The sequence below is a fragment of the Phasianus colchicus genome, chromosome 9, assembly GCF_987193195.1.
Source record: "Phasianus colchicus chromosome 9, bPhaCol1.hap1.1, whole genome shotgun sequence".
Taxonomy (NCBI): domain Eukaryota; kingdom Metazoa; phylum Chordata; class Aves; order Galliformes; family Phasianidae; genus Phasianus; species Phasianus colchicus.
Genome location: NC_143444.1, coordinates 6,996,885 through 7,019,128, shown reverse-complemented (window position 1 = coordinate 7,019,128; position 22,244 = coordinate 6,996,885). Strand labels below are relative to the sequence as shown.

The 22,244-nt window shown below is 45.6% G+C and overlaps 1 protein-coding gene across 14 annotated transcripts in view; it reads right to left on the bottom strand.

The window, feature by feature from the left end:
- RASAL2 (RAS protein activator like 2) overlaps window positions 1-22,244 on the bottom strand; it is a 149,504-nt gene that overhangs the window by 41,086 nt on the left and 86,174 nt on the right. For 12 of the 14 annotated variants that reach the window (XM_090145985.1, XM_031595566.2, XM_031595567.2 and 9 more), the window contains exon 4: window positions 370-476. In XM_090145985.1, coding sequence (XP_090002111.1) covers window positions 370-476 — 107 coding nt within the window. Of the gene's footprint in view, window positions 1-369; window positions 477-1,188; window positions 3,311-9,367; window positions 9,455-22,244 lie in introns of those variants that run through there. The other 2 variants (XM_090145992.1, XM_090145991.1) reach the window with 2 other exon arrangements.

Genomic DNA, 22,244 nt, shown 5'->3' with positions numbered 1-22,244 from the left:
GTTTTGGTTTTCTATGTAGCTCACTGACTTGAGGGTACAACAACACAGTATTACCTACCCAAAGCAACTTTCTGCCTAGTCAAGCATGCAATGCAATCCCTGGCAGCAGCTATACAGGTATTTATATAGCCTGCTGCCCACACTGAGATTGGTGTTCTGTATTTCCAACGTTAGATCAATGCAACGAAAAGAAGCAATCTATAGGTATACCAGAAATCTCACTGATAACGCACGGTATTTCACAAGATATACCAACACTTCTTGCTCTACTGAAAATAATTTTTCAGATCCTAGTTATACACTGTTGATATTTGAATCTCCTCCTATTCGGTGAGCACAATTCCCCCTCTGCAGGAAGAGCACACTTACCGATACTTTGAAAGGAGAGGTATTTGCAGCATCCATGGAGTTGGTTTTCTCAGATGTGCTGGTCCCGGAGATGCTCCGTCTGCGAGGAGATCTCTCTGCTGGGACCTCTGAGGAAGAACAGAAAAAGGTGGTGAATGGGAGCAGGGGGTGGGGATCCGTTAGGTTTTGTGCCTCAGCAAAGTTTCAAGTGCACACCGGGCTGCTGAATTACACTCACCCAGTTTTTATGTCTTATTTACCTCCTAAATTACAATGGCATTTCCACTGACAGACTCAAGGTTGTGAATCTGGCTTGATTGGAGGCAAGAGGCAATAAAAACGCTGGTGAAGATCAATACCCACACATATATCACTGTTTCTGAGATGCTACCCAGAAAAAAAACAAAATTCCTCTTTTCTACATAAGCGATGCGCTCATTTACTGATAACTAAAATCAAGACACCAGGAAATTCAGCGTTAGTCACAGCTTTGACAAAGGTCAAAGTTTGGTCTCCTGTGATCACACAACTTGGCAGGACCACACAACCACCAGAAGACGCATAGCTGCCCGGGCAATACAGCATATATCTCTGCAGATAGAAAGAAATAGGTCAACTTCTCATTCTGGCAATATGACCTTACTAAGATACGACTTCAGCATCTTAAATCCACGCAGGCTGATCTGATGAGCACAAATATTCGTTAAAAAAATATACGTTTGTTGGCTTGTTATCACAAAGTATGCACACCACTGACAAAATGTCACACACAAAGGCACACGCACCATACGTACGTGGGTTCTGATACACAGCGAGATGCACACAGACACACACAGATACCTTTGTCACAAGTGCTGCCCATCTCCGGCTCGATCACCAGACTTAAAGGAACACAGCTCCACAAACCATCCTAGCGAGGGGAGGGAGAAAATTACTTCCTAGCAGAAAGTCCATTGTTAAATGCCGAGTCTTAACGAAGAGGAATAAAGCGTGACTCCAGACAGCGGCGTTCTTTCTCCTGCTGTTTTCCTTCCAGGAGACAGATATGGTTTAAACTTCCATTTCTGGCTGCCCGGCCCTGGGGATCCGTGCTACTTCCACAGCAAAAAAAAAAACGCCGGGGCTCCGCTCCCCCTCCCTGCCACGGCAAGCAGGGAGAGAGCAAGTGAAAAGGGAGCACAGGACTGCAGCTATTCAATCAATCGCTCCGACTGCACATCCTCATTAGTTACTTTCAGGCTATTAACAGACGCCCAACTGCCGGCTTCCCTCCGTTACAGAAAATTTCCCTGCGTCTCCCGATTGAGAGCAGCAAGGAAGCTGTGCGGAGACGGGCAGCCAGCTGGTGCCACGGGAGCTGAGTGGCAAAATCACTGAAGAAAAGGAGAGAGAAGCCTCCTTCGGCGACACAACTGCTCGTGATGCCTCGAAACAGCCAACTGATTTCAGCAGCATTATGACACGCATCTCCGTTGGATACTCGGAGAGCAACAAAATGGAGCATTCTGAGAGGCGAGGACAGCCGGACCCTGCAGTAGCAGTGGCTCACCCTGAGATATTTCTCTCTTAACCAACGAGACCTCCAGCACTCAGCTCGGAACCACCAGCAGGGACTGAGCTGCTGAGCACACGGCTGGGCATGGCACAGCTGTCCCCGGAGAATGGGCAGAGCAGAGCAGAGCTGCTGGCTGCAGGGATGGGGCAGGAGCTCTGCTGCATCCCAGTCAGCACAGCAGCGTCGGGGCAATTTCTTGGTGCTGAGCTTTGGGCGCTGCCCATCCCGGTGCTGGAGGGTGGCTGATTCCCCTTGGGCACCGCAGGAAACAGAATGCCTGGAGTGGGGTCAATGCTGGTGTGCAGCAGCAGCCCGGGCCCAAGGAAGGCTTTATCCCAGATGTGCTCCTCCTTGCCATCCCCCTTTCCCTAAGCACACCTTGCCCTGGAAGTGCTGTGCTCCCAAAGGGAGCTCTGTTATGTAGGATTTAACGACGGCTTCTGCTGCTCCCATTGTAAACGTAATGAAAGCAAACAAGAGTGATGTATGCAGCCGGAGCTGGGGAGCAAGGCGAGCACCTTTCCTTTTAGATCAACTAGTAATGAGAAACGTAATAGGCTTGGCTTGCTCCACTCCTCACCCACAGGAAATCACATCAAAGCCGCTTCGGTAATTTAACACAGCCTGTTAGCTTTGCTGAGTCATAAATGAAAGCCGGAGCCCAAGCTCCCCTGTTCTCAACAAGAGGTGGTCGCTCAGGGTGGGGGGAGCTCAGCAAAAAGTCGGTGTTCAAAGCAGAAGGAGCTGAGAAGTGACAGCAGGGACCTGCTGGCTCTCCTCACCTCCCTCCTCCCTCCACGCACATCCTGAAGCAATGCAGGTTCTCAGCCAATGAAACAAGGCTCCATCAATACAATGAGTTTCTGCCGCTCTAAGAGTGGGAAAGGGAAAGCGAGACGCCCACAAGGTGCCTGTAACAACCTAAAAATGCAACTACCTTCCCTTCTCCTCCAAAAAGCAAGAACAAACTGACAACGTGCTCCGTCCCCAGGACAAAACAGGACCCAGATACAGCAGAATTGTCAAGACAGGTTAACTCAAAATCACCAACCAACGGCAATCTGCTGTGATGCCCATAGAGCGGTATTTCTGCTGAGCTGTGTAAAAAGTAAATACAAATCTATACTGTCACTAGCAGGCAAAAAATGAGATGGTTCCCTCCCTGACTGCACAGGCAGCGCTGGAGGCTGTTCTTGCATAATCCTCACCTGCTGTAAAAATCAATGCACCTCTCCTAGGCTCAGTATTAAATCACAATCGCTCTCTGCATTGCTCGCTCTCAGGGACCAGGACCACAGCTAAATCACATCGTTTCTACGGATAAACACTCTGAAACTCTCCTCATCCGCTCTCAATCTCTGGGGGAGAAAAAAGAAGCAGACAGCTCTTCCCCTTTCCACCCTCAAATAGAAAACTCCATCAAACCAATGAATTGCAGACATCCCTATGGGACGCTTTTCATTTATCACCTGGCTTATTGGTGATCTGCAGTATTATTTATGCAAATAAACATTTATGCAAATAAACATCTTGGTGCTGCATTAGTCCCAGGAGTCAGTCAGGCTGGGATGGCTGCAGGGCAGTGCCCAGGGACACAGGCAGGTAATGCTCTCTGCACCCATTTGCACTGCACTGCTCTTCCCATGCCACACTCCAGCTTGCTTTGCTCACTGTGCTTTGCCTCCTTGACCTCCAGCCAGGACGTGGCTCTTTGGCTCCATCTGAATTTCCCACTGCTCCGTGCTCTGGTCACTTGAAACCCAAAGCTACAATGCTTTGGGAATCTGTATTCTACTGTAAAGAGCTTTTTTGCAGATTGGCAGAAGGAAAGCTGAAATAAACCCCCCTGCTTTGCAGGATGGTGTTTGCTACTCCATCTCTATTTTTCTGAATTAGAAACGGATTGGAGAAGGGCAGGGAAAACAATCAGGAACAAAAGAACATCCTCAGGGGTTAGAGTGAGAAGAATGAGGTTGGTGACCTTGTAAACGAGGTCATGGAAACAAAGCCTGCAGGGGTCCTGCTGACCCCAAAGGCAGAGCCATGGAGCAGCCGTGGGTCACAGAAGGACCCTGCCACGCGCCGGGGCTGGAAGGAGCCCCAAGCATCCACCCAGGGATGCCAGGAAGGGGTGAGCATGTTGGCAAGCACAGCTCCTATCTGTCATTACTCATAAGGGGCTGGTCGTGGTCTCTGTCACGGCAAACATCAGAGCATCCCATCCCTGCCACGGCAGCAAGTCCCAAGATAAAGATACTGTCCAGCAAACAAGAAAATCTGTGCCTGTGTTCATTCTGCAGGTATCTTTCTCTGAAATCTTTGTGCTGCCTTTGCCGGGAAGGGGCAGACTGCTGATGTGCGAGCTCCTGGTTAAGGGAATAAAAGGCAGATACAGCAGGATCCCAGGGACTGGGGCTTCCTTTTTTCATCTGTGCACATCCTGATATGACAGCGCTTTGGTCTGCGACTGGAGGGAATAGAGAATGTGATTCATAAAAAAGAATCAATTCATTCCGCCTCTCGAGTCTAGCTTAATTACAAGCATCTGAAAAATACAAAACCAGTTCAATGCCACCAATTACTTAGCTATAGGCAAAGACTGCCTCTCAGGTGCAGTGGCATTCAAACATCCCCAGCCGACACGGACCAAAGAAGCACCCACCCCAATACTTTCACCCCCTTTCCATAGCTACCTATGAGAAAATGGTAATTGATTATTCTTTTTACTCACCTTAAAGGTGAAAACAGCCATGCTGTTTTCAAAACCTGTCTGCACAGACGGCTTCCTTTACATTTTAGAATACAATAATGCCTAGAGGCCTCTTACCAGGCTGCCCTACTGCAGCCACAGCCACAGACCAGAACACACAGGATTTCAAGGCCATCTCCAGCACTATTTTCTCCTCTGTCAAAAGGCCAATTAGTCATACAGACTAGCTACAATGCAAACACACAATAAAACCCTGCAGCACTTGACTTGTTGTGACTCATGACTTCTTTCACAAACACACTTTGAGAAATTAGGGGTTCCAAGTTTTGCTTGGAAGAGTTGAAGCGCTTACGGGCTTGCTGCTGGAGTTTTTGAAGATGTTATTCATATAGGTAACCACCAGCGGAGTGGTTTACTACAGAGACAAACCACTGGGATGCAATATTCGTCTCACAGACAACAGGAACACAGAGCTGGTTTCTTGCTTTACAAAGGCAGCACGCTGGAAGTTGAGCTCGCTGCGCAGCCAAACGAGCAGCCGAGCAGAGATGCAGCCTTTCTGCTCTATGACGTTTTTATTAGCTATTTTCATGGCGAGCTGCAACTACACAGGGCAAAAGTAATGCAGGTGCTTGTTCAGCCCTGGTGGCTGGCTCACCTCACACACCTACATCTATCTCCGTGCACGCACGCATGCAGTGTGTGCAGCATATTAATGGAGTGTAGCATCATGGCATCCACAACTTCATCAAAACAGAAGAGGTTATTTTTATCTCGTTGGCCCCTTAGGGTTGTTTCAGAGCGCTCAAATGACAGCTCTAATGAGAAGGAGATCTCGTCGGGTGCAGTTGGTATTTACTTACCATTTCTTCTACCACGGTGAAAATGCCTAAGAGCCAACAAAATTACAGGTAGCAATAAAAAGCAGAAAGCAAGCAGGCATCAGGAGATATGTGCAGCCCAAGCAGCATATTTCAGATGAGCACTGCCTAATGAAACAGCAAGCCTCGTATAAAAATAAATAAAGCCATTCATGTTTTATCTTGGAGTACGTTTTCTATCTTGTTTTACTCACTTGGGGAAAACAATCAGACGGGGGCCCAACTCACAGACCGTTATAACAACAATTAAATGCCTGGGTAAAAACCCAGGCTAAAAGCAAATGCAGAGTATGATCTGTATTCAATCTGAGGTCTTGTGCTCTGAACACATTATGTAAATTCTAGCAGGTACAACTTAAAGGAGGAAAGTGAAATTCGCAGCGATAGCTCTTCCTCATTTATTGAGATAACTAGATAGGAAGAAAAAAGCCAAGAGAAGATATGTCTGAGAAAATACAACAAAGCCACAGTTACAGCATACTGAATTGCACAAAAGCCACCAAGGCTGGAAAGGGAAATAGAAAGGAAGCCCAGAGAAGCTCACTTGCTATAGAACTCCACCATCAAACTACTACTGGGTACCAGTTATGATCAAAACCTCTTCCAGTCCATTGGAAGAGACTATGCATCACTGAGGATCGAGTCGATTGGACAAGATGATCCAGGTAAACATCCGGGTGATTTTTAGTGTGCACGCAGGTAATTCTGTTGCTTAGACACCTGCATTGCTTTGGCATCTGAAAAAATGAAACCGAATTAGAGCCCAATTCAGAAGGTGCACAGCAAGCAATGCAAGTGACAATTTGAGTCACTTACAAGATGTTAAGTCATTGGTTCCCAAGGAGTTCAGTCTGAAAGACAAGACATAACAAGCAGAGCAGATGAACGCACAGATGAAGCTGGAAGAAAGGGCAAGAATATCACAGAAGATAAAAAAAAAATTGGCTTTCAAGCACTGACTATCACAATCCCTTTATGGAGAATGTTCTGCAGACACTGAACGTGGCATTTCATGAGTACATCATCAGCTGTTATCAGATTGATGCACTCACTTTGAGGCGGAGGAAAAAACCCTCTAGCTCTACAAATGCAAGTCAGAAATGAAACATACGTGTGCCCCTAGCTGTCCAACGTGTCCTCTGCATGAAAGCTGGAACGGCTGCCCTTTTTCTTTTCTTTAACCTTCATCAGCCTCGAAATCTCCTTCACCAATTGACTCCATGCACAGCAGTATAAATTGGCAGGACTGCTGTGCCAAGGCATAACCAGATACGAGGAGCACACCACGCATGACCTGGAGATGCTGATGCCCTCGTTAGCTCCTAACGATCTTGGACTGCCCCTGCTAATTTAAATTACCTTGTGTTTGCTGCAGAGAGATTGCACACAGACAATTAACACAGATCAACTGATGCATGGCAACTTGTTCCCGCAGCGTAATTTGTTGAGAGGCTTATGACTTAGACACGCATTAGTATGATTTCAATATTTATTATCCTTGTTATTAAACAACAGCCTTGAGCCACATCTTACAGAAATGATCCTTTTTCTCTCTGTGAAAGGGCTGTGAATCAAGGTGTTCTCTAAGCAGCAAGCCTTTGCTCTGGTAATTGGGATGCTCTCACACAGGCTGGCTCCTGGGGGCATCAAGGCTCTGCAGCTATTCCCCATTCCCCTCAGTGGGACAGAAGCTGGAGTGACCATAGCTCTTGCTCACTCTGGCAGCATTTCACCTTTCAGCAATAAGAGTTATTCTCATGGACACACAAACAGAAAGATCTCCACGGACAGCAGATATCTGAGGGATGTCAGTGAACCTTTAATGGGGCTCTGGACTTAAGACAGTGTCTGGGAGCTGTTATCTCCTTAAGATAAAAGAGGTAAAAAAAAAAAAAAAAAAAATGCCACCTTGTGACACTCTCCAAACTCCACGTTAATAAATATTTCTGTGATGAGGCTTAGAAGGGCCTCTTGGTGCAGGAAAGCAGGCCCTGAAGAACAGCACTGGTGTCAGTCCATGCATGCTCCTGTCCCAGCTCACATTCAATACAGTATTCCCAAAGAAGGCCTCAGCACACAGGAAATAGCAAACACGGACAGACTCCAGGAGCGCTTACTGTCCTCCCACCTTCTGTACCTCTCTGAAGCTGCTGACATAGAGGAAATACTGTAAATCCAGCTTTCTGGAAAGAGCACAGCAACACCAGGACCAGGCAATCTGGATGGAGATAACAAAAGTGAGGGAAAAAGTACATCTAGATGGGCTGCTGCCTCCTAGACTGTGAAAGATCCATAATGGTGACTACTGTATCGTGGCAAAAGTAAATAAAAACATGCAGCAAATAAATTACTTTAAGTAGTCCATCAAGAGGGAAAGGAGGATGCGTATGAGGCTTTCTCATTATCAAAGCAGAATAGAAGCAGAATGCATCCTGAGAACAACGAAACATGGAAGAGAGATGGAATGATGTGCAGAGATGAGATGGAAAGAATAAAAACAAATGCCAACAGCCTGAAATACCAATAGCTGAAAGGGAAAAAAAACAAAACAATAATCAGCTTCTTTGTGCGAAAGCGGTTTCAGCTTCTTGCTGGTATTTATGTTGGACTGCAAATAAAAGAGCAGTTTCAATTTCCTCCTTGAATAAAGTTAAATTGATGCGTACGAACGCAGAAACAGAGCACACGATTGTTTGATTGCGCTCCCTAGATCTAATTTCTAGAGTAGAGCAGCATCTGATCCCTTGGCTGAGATCTTTATTCCAAATGCATCGAGGCATTTCTCTTTGGAGGAAAAACTTTCAGCAAAGTCTCCTCTTTGATTTACCGTCCGAGCGTCGCGCGGTTGGGAAGCGAAATTGCAGGCAAGCTGACAGCAAAGGGTAAAGTGGAGTGAAAGCAGGGATAAGGTGGTCAGATGGCATAGAGGGATAAAAACCCATTGTTAAGAAACACTTCAGAGTCCAAAAAAGACCTTGTGCTGAACTAAGATGGCACTGCCCAGTTGCAGCTTGACCTTTGCCCAGCGCGCACGCAACTATTTTAAGCAGATTCTAAGCTGGTTTAATTAATAACTGCATATCATTTAAAAGCTTTTACAAAGAATTAACATCTGGTAATTGAAGGAGTGAAGAAATTAATGCCACTGAAAGCAGTAATGGCTTGCCAGTCAAATGTAAACAAAACGAGAACAATCAGCACCCTACCGTACCGAGAAACGACAGAAGGCTTTTCTCATCTTCTGTGCTGCTATCCAGCCACTCGGCCACATCGCCGGGAGAAAGGAGACTCATTCTCCAGCCAGAAAACTTTTCCATACAGACAACAGCGAGTGAACGGAGCAGGGTAGGCAGGGCGGGGAGGAGCGGGTGGTCTCGGGATTCCAGTGCTCCAGTTGTTGCCTACACTGACAACACGCCAGCGCAGTCCTGTCCTGCGCGCTCAGCCCCGCACCTGACGGCCCATAGTGCTGGGGCAGGCATGGGGGGATCTGCACTTGTTGTCTCTTTGTGTCAGCTTTCAGTTCAGGCAGGAACAGAGAAGAAGGCAAAAAAGGGGAGCGGGGAAACCAAGGTTTGAAAATCCAAAGGAGGTCGCAGGTTATGATGGAATCGGTTTAAATTAAAAAAAAAAAAATAGATTTCAGAGCTGACAAAGCTCAAATAAGTAAGCAAAACAGCTCCTCAGCTAAGTGTGCTGTATCCCTGCCATCCCCCTCCCGTGTTGGCTTTGTTTGTAGGCTCAGGCTTTATGCTTTACGCTAAAAGAAAAAATGATTCCAATCCCCCCCCCAACTACAGAAGAGCCAGCATTCCCCTGCTCACAAGCCCCTCCGTGCTCCAGCTATTATACCAGCACCCCAGCCTCTCTTACAATGCATTTGTTCATGCAATGGCAGGTTGATCAATCTGGGAAGAGGAAGCTCCCACCCCTCCCTCTCCCCTCCTCCTGCATGGCGGCATTGATCGGCAATAATGGCATCTGCCTCCGCCCGGCAGCACGGCGCGGGGAATCGCTCCTCTCTGGGCTGCGAAGGTGGTGGGGAGGGGGCACTGCCCACAGCAGCTCACGAAGCAGCAGTGCTAACAGTCCATTCTCTCCTTTATCTTTCTTTTTTTTTTTTTTCTTTTAAATTTTAAAGAAATGGAAAATAATCTTGCTCTGTCTAGACAGCGAGTTTGCCCTGCACAGACCTGCGCCGAGCAATTGCCATCGTGACTTTACGGAGGGCACTTTTAATTGCATGGGATTTATAGGGTATGATTTATTCCACACAAAAGAGCGTTTTACAGGTTTCCACATGCAGAAGCAGACACGAATCCTGGTAAGTGAGGGACTCCCGGGCCCCACAAATCAAAATTGCCTTTGTCCTCAGGGGATGGAGCTGATGCTCAGATCAAACTGCGCTCTTTAAAGAGACAGTGCCTTTCGTGCATCAGCTTCTGAAACTGCCTTTATTTTAAAGAATTCATATCATTGCCATCCCCTGTTGCAAAGTAGGACACGTGCTGACCCTGCCCAAATCCCGAGCCAAAACAACAACAAAAGCATTAGATCAGCAAGGTGGAGAATTAGTTACTAACCAACCAACGAAGGGGAAAAAAGAAAAAAGAGCTATGAAGTCCCAGCAGGGAAGAGAATTCCAATTACTTAGACAAACTGTAGCAAAGTGTTGCTTGCGCAGGACAGATATTTTCATAACACACCTGCCAAGCAGGGCAGATGCTGCACAGAATGCACAATTAATGAGGGAATGGGGGACCGACGGTGCAGGAGCAAGATGCTCAGCTGAGCAATCCCCCTGGTCACCCTGGAAAAGTGCACATCCAACCCTGAAAGCGGACAGAAGGTTTTAAAAAACAGAAATACTGCCTGTGTAATCTAATAGATTGAAAACCAGGCTGCTTGGGGAGGTGCTTAAGCCCCCATCCTTGGAGGTATTTAAGAGCAATGTGAACATGGCACTGAGATAGTGGGCACAGTAGGGATGGGTCAATGGATGATCCTAAGGGTCTTTTCCAACCTAAGTAATGCTATGATTCTAAATATGCTTTCCCACCAATGCAAAACCCAACCTTTTTGTTTTGACAGCAAGCTTTTCCAACACATTTTCCCTGCGTGTGGAGGAGGATGACATTTTGTCCAACTTCCACAAGCAGAATCTTCTTTGAGTTACGGATGTGCAAACTGATGACGTCAATCTCCTTGTGATAAGAATAGAATTAAATGCAGCTCTCAGAGCGAGGATTAGGTGGCTGTTTTTCTCTATCCAGTTGGTCAACTTGAAAGAATTTTACCTCTTCCCTTCTAGTTTTCTGTGAAACAAGTTGGTGCCCCAAAATGCTGACAGCCCTTGCACTAAAAGCTGGTTTAGTTTGCCATGTTATCTATCATTTTCATAAATAAGAGGTTGTAGGGAAAACAAAGTTAAGAGTATTGATTTCCTATGAATGCTTCTCACTCCCATGAATTTTCTGTCCTTTCTAGGAGTGCAGATTGGGCACACGCTTTCCTCCACAGCTGCCTTACCTTGTATCATGATCCAGCTTTACGCATCCCTTTCAATTCATCACAAGTGCTCATGTCAAGAGGGTAAGGATATTAACCATCAAGTATGAAAATGGCTTATTGAAGCACTTGAAGATATGAGAGCGTGGAAAACAGGGTAAGAAAATGGAGGCAGGGCCAGCAAAGATTTCAGCCAGGCTGAAGTGCATAACACATAAGTGGGAAATGAAAAGGCACCCAAGCTATTCCCAGGCACACAGTGACATTTGCATTCCTGAGGCAACGTGTGGGGATCACGTCATGATTAACATCATCTAACCTGACCGACTCGAAACACCTCGAGGACATCACCCAGGGGCTCTCCTCCATTTGCTGCATTATTTCCAGTTGAACAAAAGCACATCAGAAAAAAGGACATCTGATTTCAACAGACACTGCAAAGACAAAGCATCAGCATCGCCCGTCCCCCTGACACACTGTTCCAATGGTGAGCTGCACGTGTGGTTAGCAACGTGCTCCCAGATCTCCAGGAATGAATATATCTGGCCTCATCTCTTAACCACTGGGCACTGCTTCATGTTTCCATGCTTTAACACTCCCCATTATCAAACTCTGGTATCAGAAGTTTCCCCCTGTTTACACAGTGTCTGGTTTCAAACAATCACTTCAGGAATACCTTGAAACCCCTCTGTAGCATCGATTTTAATTTTGAAACCTTTTGCTGTAGGGAAAACAAGGAAGATGAAACTTGCTGTGGGACTGGAGAAGGGGAGTAGTATTGGTCTCCCATTAAAGCCTGCCACAGGCAGAAGCAGCACTGAATTACTTCTTCAATTTCTCTTTCTCCACCTTACAGCAGGTGTTGTGAGCTCCAGAGCTTACCAAAAGCCTTCAAGAAGACTTACTCAAATTTGCCAGGGCTGCTGGGCTTTGAGAGAAGCTGCAAATAAGCACAGGGGGAATATTCAAAACATACCTTATGTTTCCACGCTGTGACAACGACCTACGCTGGAAAAAAGTTTGTAGAAGTGATGCAAATATAGATACAAATTGCCTCAGCAACCAGAGGGGAAGCATGCAAAATGTAAAAGCATCCTTCACTGATGCCTAAAGGTACAGAAAGGTGGGAGAGACCAGCAAAGTGATGATAAAACAACCGGGGAGAAGCAGCAGCTAACTGCCTCAAGAGGCTGCTGTTCTCCAAAAGCAGCCTACAGAACAGCAGGTTCTGTCATTAAAAAGTTGGGGTTCACCTCCCTCACCCCTGAGGCCCTAAGGCAGATGAGCCCACGAGGCTGAAATTTAAAGCAAGCTTTTACATTTTTGAACCTCTTATATAAATACTAACAACTTAAAACCTATGCACATCCCCAACTGGTAATTCCTTAAATTACCACCAGCGAATGGGCTTCTGCTCCTTCTTGCAGTTGTCAGAAATGTCACCCTCCTACAGTTCTGATTTCGAAACCCATGATGCTAAGCAGCTTTGCTATCCCATGGATTTAAAAATTAGCATTCTTGATAAGTGAAACGACACAGAAAGACGAGTACTCATTTTTTTTCTATGCGAATTTTAGAAAACGATCATTCATAATATATGCAAATAATAGAGCACAGATGCCTTCTGATGCGGATGCTTTGTAAGCACAAAGTAGCAGTGGTGTTATAAATCATCATGTATTAATGCTCTCTGCAGGAGGCACTTACAAGGAAAGGAAAAATGGATCTTGCTTGCACTGGGGACAGACTGATGGGCTGATTGATGGATATTGCTATAGTCAGTTGGTGATTTCTTCACAGCAATATACATTAGAGAATGCACACCCAAGTCATTCTTATTGAAATCTTATGCAGGCAGTTTAGAAGGGAAGGAAGACAGGCTGCTTATGTACTTGAAAAACGAAGTTCTTCCTTCAGCCTGGGGGCAAGGTGAGTAGGCAGAGGCAATATTAATGCTCTTTTCCCCAAAAGCAGGCAGGCGGAGATGTATAAAAGCTTGCCTGAGGTTGCAGCACTTGTTAAAACCACAAGATGCAATAAACATCCGCTTTTCCAACTCCTGGATCAATGTCATACGTACCAGAGAACAAGGCTCACCTCTGCACTTGTCCTTTAGAAGTTATTTCTGTCATTTTCCCCACAAAAATGCCAATAACTTCTCAATCCTATTCAATGCCACAGGACAGCACAAGCGAGCCAGCTTTAAAGCAACCTTGCCAGGTACCTAAAAACGTCAGTTCTAGACACAAAAGGTGCTGTTTTCTGCATTAAATCATTTTAAATGCCTATCTAATAGGAATAACATACTGTTTGGAGAAGCAGTCGCACAACTTAACAGCCTCTAAGCACGCTGTAATCTGGTTCAAGAGCAATGTGGACAGATAAGGGCGAGCAATCCATTTTGCGTTATGGAATCCCCATGGAAGGACACACAACTATTCTGTGACACAGATAACTTTCCAGCTTAAGCCACATAAGCAAACCAGGCTGTACCACCATGACAAACAGCTGAGCAGGATCACTGTTCAGGTGAGCCCCTCTGGAACAGGGCAGAGCAACCAGGATGGCCCTTCTGTAGGAGTGATGGGCGCCTGCCTGTTCTGCTGCTGAAAGCAAAGCATGCTAGCCCACACATGCACGTTACCATCTACTATTTAATCATTCAGATTGCTTAATGATGTGATTTTAGCACAGCCAGGAATCCTCAGCACTCACAACCAGCTGAAGATGACAACTTCCACGTGCCACCGTGCTGATGTTTACACTGGTAAAATATGATGCTGTGATCCCATTACCTTCCAGAGTACATCCTTCAAAACCCAGCTGAGCTCACAGACATTAAGCCCGTGGGAGCTCAGGGGTAGCAGGGTACAGGACTTCCCAAATGCTACCTGCTGGAGCAGTAAGGAATGGAGGGGCAGCAGGAGCTGGGCCCATTGACAGCCTGTGAGGATAAATGGGGACGGGAAGGCAAAAAATGAAGGTGAGCAGCACAACAAACCTTGAAGTTCTCCAGCACATAATAACACAGGCAAGAGCTCTCTTGTGTAAGTGACATTTTAAATAATGTCACGAAGCTATTTCCACACTTAATTTTGAGAGGGGGTTGGAGGCAAGCAGGTCAGCAACCAAAATGAAAATTTAAATGGAACGGCGAGGTCCTAGCCTCTATCAAGCTCTTCCATGCCCAGGTAACCCCCAGGCAAACCACCCCTGGCTGCTCATACCTCGCCTTCATAGCAACTGAGCAGCAAATCCCTACCCCTATAAAGCTACCTGCTAAGGAGCTGAATTGTAAACTGCTTTTAAGGCACATCTTAACAAGAGGATGCTTGACAGTAGTAGGAAGATCAAAGCTGAGTGAGTGAGATCCACTCTCACAGCCACGTCACCAGGATGTCTAGCACTAGGTAAGAGAAGAAACTCGGATCTACCTAGAGCTGAGACAGTAGGCACTGAAGGAACCATCCCACAGCCTCAAATGATCTTAAAATAACAACAGTAATTGAAGGCGAATTATTGTGATTTTGGTTGCTGGGCACATCAACTAAAGAAGCCAGTTCCCAAAGTCAGACCTAGCAACATGGAAGCTCTGCCATGGTAAGTCAAAGCATCCTTTGCCCTCTTTGCCATGGAAAAGCGCTCTGCCTTTGTCAGAAAACAGCCACCCAAGGAGCAGCAATCAGGAGCTCTGACACAGCTATCTCTGCTAGGGAGACTGCTGCATTTTCAGAACTTCACTGATGAGGCAACTATGGGGCTGCGTGCTGTTCCTCCCCTCTGCTTCCCTTTCCATACCAACATAATTACATTTTTGTCCCCAATCCAAGTTAGGTAGCTTCAGTATAGCCAAGGGATTTAGCTAAGTTATACTGCCAGTACTACGATAGTTTGTAAGCATCTATTAATGACTACTCTAAAAGCATTAAGCTAATTTAATTCCAAATTAGGGTGAAGACATTATTTACAAAGTCATGCACTCCATAGTGCTTTTCCAAACTGTGACCACATGTCTTATGTAAACCAAAGTCTTCTATTAAAGTATGAATACATCCAGCTGTATACTTAACATACATTATGTAAAGACGACTTAGTATCTGTTGCTGGTCTTCAAGTGATGATTTCTTTTCCCAAGAATGTGTTCACAAAGAACACCTTCAAATATTCTCCCTCTCTGACCAGAAAAATGGGTGTTCAAAAGGAAGAACAGACTGATAATGTTTTGAGAACATGGAGCTGTGTTTCAAACAAAGAAAAAAAGAACAAATATACCAAAAATCAATTAAAAAACTCTATCAAAACACGCTTCCAGATTTGCCAACGATCGATATGGAAGCAATATTGCTCAGTAATGTTGTAAAAGTGGCAGCTTGAAATGAATTGAGTTTTAAGCACTTCAGATGGGGATTTCTGAGCTAGCATATTAGCTAGAAACATTTAGCGCTTTAAGACTGAAAGAAAAATTAAGAAGAAACACATCCAAGAGATACCAAACCTTCAGGAATGGATGAGAACAAGAAAGAGATCAACGTGTAGGGCTTGATCCTCCATCCACTGAGACCAGTAACATCCCCTGCTTCACAAACCTGAAGATCCAGCCCAAACACTCAAGAGCTTCCATTTTTTAAAGCAGCATGAAAGAAAGATGGGGAGTAATTTTTGAACCCTGAAACCAGGAGGACTGTAATTGCCACTGCATTACAGCACTTCTCTGTATTGGAGAATGCTAAAAACAACTACAAATACTTGCTGTGAAAGCAAACAAACAGGCAAATAAAAAAAACTCCAACAGCATAACTTCCTCCCTTTCTTATGTCTGTCAGACCTGCATCTCTGTGGTTGTGTAAGAAAAATCAGCCTTCCCAGGCAATGAAGACTCAGCTGTAGCTCTGCTGGCTGTACTTCCATGACTAGCAGGTATTACAAAGGAGGAGGAAATAATCTGAAAAGAATTAACTGCCAAGGAAAACACACTGCATGCGGACCATGAGCTGCAGCACCCACCTCTCCCTGCCCCGTCTCCACTTGGAGATGCTGACTTCCTACAAATTGTCAAAAACAGGAAACAAGGAGGCAGGAGAAAGGAAGTCTTGCAGTAAACTGCCCCATGGGCTCCTGTTTGGATAGCAAAGCACTTCCCCACCAATGCAGCGGTCAAGTATGGAAAATGAAAACAACTTTTCTTGCTCAAATACTTTGAGTGCTTCATTTTGCCCAAATTCAGAAACAGACACGAGTGAAAATAATGCAGGCAGTTTTGTTGGAATACTAGCTTCATTCATGCTGCTCCGCACTCTTACTTTCAGGCCTACTGCCCATCCTTGGGCACAGACTTCAACAAGAGCAGAGAAACAGCTAGGAGACCTTTTTCTCACCGAGATTACAAACTCACTGTACAGCACCTCCAACAAACAAAAAACCAATACATGATCCCCACTTGACCACACAATTTTTTAAAGTCCTGCTGGGATCATGCAGGAGTTGCCACACCAACCCCAATAGCTCACAGATTGCTTCCCCTCTTCCTGCAAGCTTCAGTGCATGGTAATGCTAGCTTTATGTAGCACTCCCACAAGAAGTTCAACTTGCTTGTTTTCAGAACAAACTAAATACCAGTGATTCTTGCAGAGCAGGGCTGAGGCTGCTGTGCCAATAGGGAACTCTACTCCACCCTGAGGTCACAGCTTGCTCCTTTTGTATGGTGAGAAACCACAGTCTTACCAACGTCGTCAGGTGGGAGGTGAACTCGTCTTGATTGGCACAGACAATAAAAAAAAGACTAATTCACAACAACCTGCACCTCCAGCACCAGGAAACAAGACAGAAAACCACCAGCCAGAAATTGTCAGTGTCTAGTAGCCCAAAAGCATGCAGTTGCACTTACCAGGTATGCAGCAAAGAAGCTGGAGCATTCTGGAGAATGAGTGGCTATGGCCAGCTATATGGCTTCCTATCCTGCCTATGAATCATGCAGCCTCCCTCCCTCTTACAACTCAGTTCCACCTGTGTTTATAAGAATACTGTCTTAATCTCTGTGCAAGCATCAAAATAACGCAACTGCCAAAGCCTAAGGTCTTTCCAAACATTAAAGATAAGCACAAGAAAGGCAGTATATGGAGTTTGTTTGTAATCCTTAATCTGTTTCCAAATTAGGGACCATATTTAGTGGTGAAGGAAGGGAACACAACAAGAGACAGTACAGATTAGCAAATTTTTATGAGGATGTACCAACACCAAGTCCTCCATCTCCTGGACACAGGCTTAATTTCCAGCTGACTGTACCTTAAAGAGTTTTCTTGAACACCCTGGCAAAAGCTTCCCTAGAGAATGCATCTGACTTTTCAGAGTGACCTCATGACTTAACAGGGCACGGCTTTAGGAACATGAATGCTGTAAAAAGCTGGCACTGGAATCATGGTGTATTTTGCAGCATTTGGCATTATTCCTGTAGCCAATTATTCCTGGAATCGAGCAAGTGGGTAGACAATTCCAGCCTCCACCCTAGAAAAAGGACCTGGTCTTCACAGAGTGCAATTGAGCTGAAAATCTGACTGAAGCATACTCTAAAACAGATCAGAACCAGCAGGAAAATGAACACAAGAGTATCTTCAATCTCCTCTTTCCTATGCCAGACTGGAACTCCTGTGGTTGGCAACACTTGAAGGGTGCCCAGAGGTCTACTCCAGGCAAATGCACCACGGAGCTGTTTCATTTCTCTGGCAAGCATCCATGTCCCAACATTGCCCTCCTCAGACCCTGCTGAGCTCGCTGCAGGTGCAGGAGGAGAAAAATGCAATGTTGTGTGGCATAACAATAGATCCACTGCGTAAGGAGCAGCACTGTTCAGCTATGTAAGGAAACTCTATGTAGACTCGACACAGCTATTTGTAGATGCCATTATCTGCTCAGATAATCAGCTATTACAGAAGCCCACAACCCGGATTTTACAGCTAGGTTTACCATGACAATTCCACCACCGTTTCCCATTAAATTCATATACTGGAAGTCCGCTGAACATTTAACTTTTGGAAACAATATTGCTGATACTGTATGCAGAAACTATAGTTGCATCGTCTGCTTGCTGATTCCTCGTGCAGATCTCCTCTCTCCCTTACTATAAGCAGTCACCCAAACACATAGAAAATTAAGTGGAATGGGATCATTAGGTCTCCATTCTGCCATTGGCCCAGCTTCAAATCCCACCATTATTAGCTCTCCTAAAAAACATTTGTGCTGCTTGATACCAATTAGTCAGGAAATCTGGATAAAAGATAAAAGGAAGTATTCCCTTTGTGGAGAATTAAAGCTTTGAAAAGGTATGTACCTCTACAGGCTAGAAAATGGATCCATCTCTTGATGCCAACAAGCCATTTACTAACACCATCCGCTCACCGTGTTCTCCTGCAGCACATAATTTTCTGACTTCTGTACTCTGCAGCTGATGTTATGCTCACCCCCAGCTATCAGAGAACAGCAGTGAGCAGGTCAAGCCTCGGTGTACCAGAATGCCCTTTCCTCCCACCTACATACAGATGAAGCTGATTTGTTCCCACGGACTTTAAAGAGCCATGACAGATCTCTCTGAAAGAAGTCACCTCAAGCATTCATCAGAATTATGCATCTTTCCCCTTCCCATACTTTAGAGACAGAAAATACAAGAGCCCCATCAGAGCACCACATAAATACCAGGCACAACATGAAGAATCTGAAACGCTGCTACTCACATCTGCCTTCAAGAGATCGCCAGTAATTTCAATTCCATATCGTAAAATCATCATAGAGTGGCCTGAGTTGAAAAGGACATCATCTCGTTTCAACCCCCCTGCTGTGGGCAGGGTCACCAGCCAGGCTGCCCAGAGCCAAAGATTAGAAACTCTAAAGGGTACATCCTGGCAACCACCCTGAGATCACCTAAATTAAACCTGAAAGGGCCAAGGAGTGTGTTGCCATGAGTCCTTCTAAACTTTGTTGAAAGCTTGATTTGGGAAGATACACGTTTGCTCCAAAAAAGCTAAGGCAGAAGGTTTTCATTTTCTAATCGTGTAATTCAAAAGCAGCTGCAGCACAACTTCATTGGTTCAGGCTAACAAAAACAGTCCCTCCGAGTCAGCAAATTAGTATTCTCCCTGGTCTACAGGAGAGGAGGAAAAGCAGGACTTCATAATCAGTACCTATTAAAAGCTGTTTCCAAGGTAGAAAAAATTTAACTGTGAAGTTTTCATTCTTGGTTTTGGTAGGTATCGCTTACTGCTCATGCAGTCTCTGAAAAATATCTTAACTAGATCAAAAGGCATGAAAATAAAGTGCTTTCCAGCTTGCTGTAATTTAACATCTTAACACAAAGGCCGTTAGAAAAGCACGCAGCACTTCTGTACAGAAAAAGAAATCCTCTTGTATTTAGGAGCAACCTGTAGGATTGCTTGAACTGCTTTGATTTACCAGTGCTCGCTGGAGGACAGGAAGCCAGGTTGGCAATATCACACGCTGGAAACATCACACAGTGCCAGCAGCAGGTAAACCCTGAGAGACATTCCCACAGCTACCCATCAAGAGGGACGCCTGGCCTCATCCAGAGACCTGACATCCATACAGCAGCATGCACGTAGTGATGTATGGGAGGTAAGGAAAGCCTTTCAGGGAGAGGGAGAGACTGTCAACCCAACAACGTAAGGAGCAATAAGCCACCTTTGGAAGCCAGCACGCAAACTTCCTTCTCATCTGTGTGAGGGCTGAATACTAACACACACCTCAATTCCATGCCAGCCAGCAGAAAAGTACCAGTTACCCATTTTCTCTCTGCCAACTACTTAAACGCGTGCAAGCATGCCTTTAAAAAACACTACGTATGAAACTAAAATGGAGAAGGTAGATACAGATAAGCAGCGAGGAAAAGCTCAGAACCCTTGAAGTTTCTAATTACATTCAATCTAGTCACTTCAAACTTCCAGCACAACACCTATGTGCCCCATCCTGCCTGACCGGACAGCTGCAGCAGCCCCATCCCTATCTGCACGGTGATGTCAGGAAGGATCTCACCTGCGAGCTGCATTCCTCTGCAATTCTCCTCCCTCCACCATGGTCCCACCACCGCGTAAAGCAGAAAGTCAGCACAGCCTCTGCATGCTTCCCTCCTGCTCTGTTTTCTCTGCCGCAGACGGTTTGGAATGCAGAAAAGCCAGAGCTGAAGCCCGTGGAGCACGAGCAGCTCTATTCAGCTCCTTGGCTCTAGTGGAACAATAGCTGCCCTTGGTGGCTCGCCTCCCCTCGCACGCAGCCACAGGATGGGGAGATGCTTCATTCTCCCTGTCCCGGGGGTGGCTGGGGGAGAACAGAGCCAGCACCAGCACTTGGGGTGGAGTGGGAGGGGGTGTGGGCAGGAGGAGACGGCTCTGAAGCAAAAACACGCCCGATGCTGAGAAAACTCAGGGGTTTGGAGCAGCTGACTCCAAGTCTAAAAGCGGCAGCAGGGAAACTTAAGAGGCTGGTAGCATTGAAAGCCGTTCCCGACTGCAAAAAGTCAAGATGAAAACAACGGCTTTGTCAGCTGAACGAGTAGCTGTGACTCCAAATGTGCCGCTCCAAACCCCAACTTTGCTTGCAGACGTTGTCCCACTTCAACCATTCTACAGCCAGGAAGTGTACAATACTAACAAAGCCCTGAGATGCACTTAGAAAGAAAAAAGACAAACTTTTCTTTTCTCTGCATCCTGAGCTGCCTTTGTTGTTGTTGTTTCTGCTAATTCCTACTGTGATTTACGGCTCTGGTTGAGTCTGTTGGTTAAGCTGGAAATGGTTAAGCTTTTTCAGAGCTCTTTCCTTGTTTGTTTTACAAGGGCCAAGAGCTGAACTTCCAGGTGTAACGTTGCTCTCGAGAAAAAACACAAAAGCTGCTCTTAAAGATGCAGAAGCAGAAACTTGGACATTTTGTTTACTGCCGCCGTCATAATGTCTCCTACACTGAAAAGCCCCTGCTGAGAGCAGTGTGTCAAGTGGGATCAGTGTAAAAGCCCAGGGCTGGATTCCCAGCAGATCCCACCTGCCAGGCGGGGACCAGAGCAGGCAAGCATGCATGCAGGAGGAATGCAAAGCTGCCCAGCCTGTTGCTGATCTGGCTAAAACTGCTTGTGAAGAGCCGAGACCGGCAGCTTTCGGTGTGCTGGGTGCAGGCAGGAGAGCAATTTGAACTGGTTTACGCCAACTTTGTAAGGTGGCATTCGGTGCTCCTTCTCCTCCAGTGCCACCCACTTGGGTACTTCCTTTGGGAATGTCATTGTTGCAGCCTGCAGCCATTCCCTGGAAGAAACAGAGCCTTTGGTCACCCTACCCTTCGTCAAAGCTCACGTGAGAAATCTGGATGTAGTGCACAGCACAGACCTTGGGAAAGGGACTTCTGAAGGCCTACTTAAACACCACTAACTGCTAACTAAAGAATAGAAATGCCTAATTGCTCCCCTGCTCTCCAAAGCAAATTGCTGAACCGTAGCGCAAAGATAAACGCTAGAATGGAACTGCAACTCAAAATCCAAAGGAAAACCAAAAAAGGACCCCCCAAACCTGTCACTGACAGCAGTACAGCAGCATAAACAGTCAGATCTGTTTGAGCAGCTGCTTAGAAATGTCCAGTTGCTGGAACTGGGAGGGCAAAACAGTCTCATGACCTCAGCTGATCGAGATTCAGGCAAAAACCAGTAACCGCTTGTGAACGATTGCAATCTCCTCTCCCTCACCAAAAAAAAGAAACCCAACAAATACTGCAGTAATTATATAGAACATTTCATTCCACAGTGTTTTTTTTTTTTTTTTTTTTTTTTTTTTTACCAACTACATTCACAGCACCACAGAAAAGCATCTCTGCTGAGGGTGGAGCAACATCAGACAATTCGTGTATACCACAAAGCATGATAGAAGAGATGGAAAAATTAAGGACTGGTATGCTGCAGTTGTGTCTGTGTGTCTTCAAAAGGGTTCTAATGCTTTCATGGGCAAAAAAAAAAAAAAAAAAAAGAAAAAAAACCAAAGCTACTAACTAATACTTTGAACTATTCCAGGAATTACTCCATTTCAGGTATTTGAAATGCAATTTGGGAAGTCTAGGACTAGATGTTACTTCCAGAAGACTGCAACCTTCATCCTGTCACTCCAGCTTTTCAATCTTATTTTCTCCACTTGTCTTGTTGAGTGCCCAGGTCAGCCCACCACACCCTGCATTACCAATGCAAGGAATACAACACCTCCTCCAAAA